Source organism: Echinops telfairi, unplaced genomic scaffold (assembly GCF_000313985.2).
Source record: "Echinops telfairi isolate 266 unplaced genomic scaffold, ASM31398v2 ScPeMD7_7469;HRSCAF=8507_0, whole genome shotgun sequence".
NCBI lineage: Eukaryota > Metazoa > Chordata > Mammalia > Afrosoricida > Tenrecidae > Echinops > Echinops telfairi.
The window spans coordinates 41,875,915-41,881,844 of record NW_022111372.1 but is presented as its reverse complement, the minus strand read 5'-3'; the positions used below and the strand labels follow the sequence as shown (position 1 = coordinate 41,881,844).

The 5,930-nt window shown below is 52.3% G+C and overlaps 1 protein-coding gene across 1 annotated transcript; it reads left to right on the top strand.

Annotated features, from left to right (window-relative positions):
* Nucleotides 1-290: 290 nt before the first annotated feature.
* Nucleotides 291-5,161, top strand: LOC105978832 (E3 ubiquitin-protein ligase TRIM11-like; the record flags this gene model as incomplete). The annotated part of the gene is made up of 4 exons (XM_030888724.2): nt 291-539; nt 1,505-1,527; nt 1,625-1,725; nt 3,200-5,161. Coding segments are annotated over 4 exons (1,065 nt in total), but the record flags the coding sequence as incomplete, so codon positions are not given.
* Nucleotides 5,162-5,930: the final 769 nt, after the last annotated feature.

Sequence of the window (5,930 nt, the reverse complement as noted above, 5' to 3'; positions counted from 1 at the left end):
CTACTCTCAAATCAGCTCTTCAATGAATTGGGCCTACTACTTTTGCTTTTATTAAAACCCAATCTGGAAAAAGAAAAAAAGAAAGAGGACATGGGTAGTGGGGGAACAGGACCTTGACCACAACTAACAGCAGCTAATGGTGACAAGTTTTAATAATTTGTAATAGTGGCTGGGTTTCACAGTTGACTTGCAAACCTCCTGGAAATGTAATAACCAACTCTCCCAGCCGTTCCTGAATAGTGGTTCCCAGGGCTGTGACGCCCCTGTGTGTGTCTGGTATTTGGGCCTGATTCGTCCCTCACCCCCAGGTGAAGGTGCAAAAGCAGAAGCAGAGGACAGTGTCCCAGTTTGAGAAGTTCCGGCAGCTGCTGGCCGAGGAGGAGCTTCGGATCCTGCAGGAGCTGGAAGAGGAGGAGGTAGCGAAGAGACAGACGCTGAGGGAAGAGGAGCAGACCCTGGCCCAGCAGAGCCAGACAGTGCAGGAGCTCATCGCTGAGCTAGAGGGACGCAGTCAGCGCCCTGCCTTGGGGCTGCTCCAGGTGACTCCCTCCCCTGGGCAAGAGGTGGGGGCGGAGGGTGGTGGGGAGAGAGGGGCGGGGCAGGATAGCCTGCAGCCTCAGGCTGGCAGCATGTTCTTGGTTCTGGACCTCCCCCCCTCACGTGGAAGTGCAGCAGGCTGGGAGAAGAGCTTGCCTGCAGCCCATGAAAGGAGATGCGGGTATCTTTCTCCTCTGGCCCCAGAGCCCTCAGGCAGTAGGACAGTGTGTCCCAAGCATAGGGAACCCTATGCCCTAGTGGCCACACCCCTCCCTGAAGGTGACAGACCCAGCAGAGACTTTCCCAGCCAACCACGATTGCAACTCCAAGCTTTGTGTGATGTAACAAAATTACAAAAGCTGCTTTCTCGGTCCTTCACATGATTCAAAGGAGAACTATGGGTGATTCTCTAACCCAGCGCTTCTCAACCTTCCGAATGCCGTGACCCTTTAATACAGTTCCTCATGTTGTGGTGACACCCCACCCCCCTCCGGCAACCATAAAATCCTTTTTGTTGCTACTTCACAGCTGTCATTTTGCTACTGTTATGAATCGGGCGACCCCTGTGAAAGGGTTGTTCGACTTCCAAAGGGGTCTCGACCCACATGTTGAGAACCACTACTTCTAGGCAAATGTGTGTATTAGAATCTTAAAATAATAAAACTTTTAAATGTTGGCACAAATGGTTAAGCACTCAACTACTAGTGGAAAGGTTGGTGATTGTGAACTTCAGAGGCACCTTTGAAAAAAAGCTTATCTACTCCACACTCGTGGGATCCCCATGGGAAGACTCAATTGGCAACTAACAACAATCATCTTCTACTGCCCAAGTGCAGACAAGGTTTTGTGAATCATGTGCATATGTTTGTAACCTGAGATTGTGGGCTTGGCCAGGATTGCTTGGGGGGCCCCTGAAGAATGCCACCATATTCTCCCTGCTAACCCAGTGTCTTTGTTTTCTCCCCAGGGTCTAGGAGAGATTCTGAGCAGGTATGTGGCCCATGAAAGCTGAAGGGTGTGCTTCATAAATCCAGTGGTCCCTGTGTCTTGCTGGGCAAAAGGGTAGCAGACCATGTGCTTCTTCTAGGGTGGAACATCTGAAGCTTCAGACCCCGAAGGACATTCCCATGGAACTAAAGACGGTGTGCAAAGTCCCAGGGCTGGTAGACACACTGCGGAGATTCCAGGGTAAGGAGGGTGTGGGTTGTGCTGTAGGATTCCCTGGCTAGCAAAAACAGCGAAGCACTCCCGTAATCACTGAAAGGTTGGAGGTTTGAACCCACCCCGAAGCATGCACGACAGGCCTGGCGAGCTGCTTCCGAAAGGTCAGCCTGGAACAGCCTGTGGAGCAGCTCTGTGCTGCACACACGTTGCCACAATGACTTGGGGTCAACGTGGTGGCAAGTCACCACCAGCACCAGCGTGTGTGTGGGCACTCCAGGAGCAGCTCACCAGCCCTCTCTGTGCACTGAGTTTCTGTGGAACGCTTTCCCAGAGAGCCCAGCCTTGACCTTTAGAGTGAGGCCATCTTCAAGGTGTGAGTTCAAGGAAGCGCTACTTGCCATCCTTTCATGTCTGCACATCATTTCCCCCTGCGGCCTGTTCTCCCTCAAGTGTAGCCAGACACGGCCTGTATCATGGAGTCCCCTGGCTCTGAGATGACCGGAGCTCTTGGAATAATGAGAAGGAAAAAAAAAGGAGGGGAGGAGAATGTTCTTTTCGAGGTCTGTTTTCATTGTTCCTGTAACTATTAGGCATACAGTTACAATTCGCTCTTCATAAGATTGTCGTGCCCCACCCTGGCCTCGCTTACTCTCTGTGTGACAATGTGCAGTCTGGTGGTTGGCACAGTCCCTGAACACATCCGCTCAGGAAAGGTGCTGTCTCATTAAGAGGAGCGACCACTCCCGGGTTGGAGAAAGGCCCTGCCGGGGTGGTGACAACTGGAAGTGTCTCCTGAAGACCACAGCGGCCCTCTTGAAGGCCAAGCCCAATGGCATCTTGTTCTCTTCCCCCCCCCTTTTTTTTTGGAAAACTTCCCACCACGGACGTATGGCCAAAGAATGCCAGTGGACTCCATTTATTTTCCACGCCCATTGTTTCGTCATCAGAGCCCAGGTGCTCTCTGTGGCATTTAACCTTTGCTCTCTTCTCCCGCTCATACCCTCCTGCCCCGAGAGCACCCTCCACTCCATCCCAGCTGTCACTCCCACTCTTTTCTCTGCACACCCCCTCCCACGGAAACCCCTCCTTCCCATCCTGGCTGCCCATGCCCACTCCCACCCCAGAATCCATCTTGTCCTCGGGCCAGCCCCGGTTGTTAGGGGACTTTGCGGTGACCGTGGCCTGTGAGTGCCCACCTCCTTTCATAGATGCGGTGCCACATTGCACTCCCTCATCAGGGCTCCCAAGTCTAGAGTTCTCCATCAGCCGGCATCTTTTCCCAGATGCGCAGCCTTTGAAAGGCACGGTGCAAGGACATCTCCACCGACATCAGGGTGAGCCTAGCTCTCCGTGTGTGGGGCTGAGCCGTCCTCAATTGGAGCAGCAGCTTTCCGTGGGAAGAAGTCGTTCCAATACTGAGCAGAAAGGGCTCCAACCTTGAACGAATGGTTCCTGCGAGTGGCGTGCTGTGACCAATCCTTCTCCTGTGTAATTGCAGTGGTGGTGACCCTGGACCCCGAGAGCATGCACCCCTCCCTCACCCTATCCAAGGACCGGAAGACGGTGCTGCAAGTCCAGCCCTGGCGTGTCCAGCCTGGTATGGAGTCGCTGGGTGGAAGCTTCCCCAGTGTCCTGGGCTCCCCGTGCCTGTCTGCGGGCAGACACTACTGGGAGGTGGAGGTGAAAGAGGGAGGAAACTGGCTCCTTGGCGTGTGTAAAGAGGACGCGGACAGGAAGGACTCTCCTAATTGGAGCCCTGACTGCGGGTTCTGGTGCATGGGGGACCTTATTCCTACAGGTGCCTTAAGTCCTCAGAAAACATCTCACACCAGGATTGGGATTTTCCTGGACTATGAGGCTGGGGAGCTCTCTTTGTACAACGTGAACGATGAAACCTCCATCTACACCTTCGCCCAGGCTTGCTTTACAGGGGCGCTGCGGCCCGTCTTCTTCATACCGTCCTGGTGCCAGACCTGTCTGACGATCTGTTCCCGACCAGGCGGTGCTGCCGCGGTCTCGCCCTCTGCCGAGGGGGGGAAGCCTTTGGCGGCCTCTCTGAGGGGCTCATCAAAGCCCTCTCTGTTTGTGTTTGGCGATGCCTCTGCCTCCAGTGCCAGCCCCTTCCCAGCTGGATCTCCTAGCTCAGAGCAGCCCCAGAAGGAAGAGGGGCATGCTGGAAGAAGCCATTAGGGGATCTGTCCAATTGCATCTCCCCTCAGCAGATTGCTAACCTTGCTCAGCTATTTGCTCCAGCTAAGCTCATTTCTTCTTTGATGCTACTTCTGCCTACTCTGAATCAGGAGAGTATGGTGGCCTCACAGGCGCGAACCTGCCAACACAGGTGCTGGGTGGCTGAGGTCATACCAAGGCCCGAAGCGGGTGGGAGAAAGGAGTTGATGAGCCCTGGTATTGAGTCACACCCAGAGAAGGAAAAGGCGGCCACGTGACCACCACACTGGCCCAGGCCGGCTGGAGGGCTGCCTTCCACTCTGTGCTCCACATCCCAGGAGGAGCATGGACAGTTCAGAGGAAGGGGACCAGGGAAGTAGGGAGTGGGATGTTTAACCAGGAGACGAAACGTTGTGGGTGGAAGACAGGACTTCGCATTCCATTAAGGGCGAGCTTCCCCAGCGCTAAAGGAAGCTTCACTCTGACACCAGAGAGAGTGCAGTTCATGAATGTTGTGAGATTTCTCAGACCCAACACCCCCTTTCCTAACAAGGATTCCATGTGTCTCTGCTATCAAAAATGAAAATCATTAGATAAAAAAAATCCTCCCTACACACATAACTCAAATCATTGTGAATCCTACCTGTAATATAAAGAAGAAATAACCAAGTGTTCTAGAAAGAAGAATGTGTTTCCGAGCACAGCTGCGCCGGAGGCTTACCCGAGACAGAAGAAACAAACTCCTGTCTGTGACTAACCGAACCTCACCTGTGCACTGTGAACCTCTGTGTGCATGGACTGTAGCCACAAGCACTGGCTGAGACAGAGCCCCTGAGCGCCGCTGATCCAAGCAGTGTCGCCTTTCCTAATGCGCTTTTCTGAGATGATGACTGCTCGGTCACATTCCAACCTAAACAGAACAGTGTTTTGTTTTGTTTTTCCCAACCAGTACACCCACTCCTAGCTTCCTGACACGGTTAGGTTCTAAAGACCAAGTTGTTTATGCAAAAATCAGTGTCATGTGACAGTTGAGTGTGATCCCATCAGATCACAGAAAGGATGACTGGGTCATTTCACAATCACCAATTTGCATCATCTCACAACTTGCGAGCCTGAGCGTCATGGCCCAGCCAAGGTGACACAGGACCTCCTCATCGCAGCCAGCATTACGCGCACCGTGCACCTCCACATTCATTTCTACCGGATGTACACTGTTAATATGCAAAATAGATTTTTACTGTGGTCATAACTATGGAATATCAGATAATAAAAAGTTGATAAGTAAGAAGTAGATGTAATTGTGTTCCTTATAAAAGCCACACAAATAATTCTGTGCGTACGTAAAACAGCCGGGGCTCAAATCACTAAGCAGGCTCCGGCCCTAAATGGATGTCAGAATCCAGTCTCTTTGTGGCACTGTCCCGTTCATCGTGGGGTGTGGTGCTAGCCACCATGCTTAGTAGCTTCTCAGTGACTGCAGACCCTCAGGCATCCCCTCCTGGGTTCTCCAAACTGAAAACCCCAGAGTTGCAGTGACCCCTTAGAGCCTTGTCTCAGGTAGGAATGCTTGAACACAGAATGCACTTCACATGGGAAAGGGAACCCTGCATTTGGAAGCGCCCTTAAAGGAAACCACACCTTGCCCTCTGTGCAGTAAAAGATTAACCTACCCAAAGAAAGGTATGACTCTTTGCCCCCTTCTCCCAGGAGGTAACTAACCTTCGAGCCTTCAGAGTATATTGCCTATTAAAAATGACTGTGTACTTGGGGACTTTGGGTCACACCAAACTGTTGACAATATGGGAGACTTGGGTTACATGGTATCAGTAACCCAAGTCAGTGACATGTGGAATGGTGATGCCAGGTGTCGAACTCTAATCAACTCTCTGGGCACCAAATCTGGGTGAGCTCCCATTGTTGGCAGTACTCCGTGTGTATGTCACACATTTTTCCCAAGAAAAGTACAACGCTCCTGGGAGAGTCCAACCGAGAGCTCTCAGTCTCCTGGGCCCTGCCCTGAGCTCCTTTGTCCTTTGTTGGTTTTTTAAATCTGCCCTTTC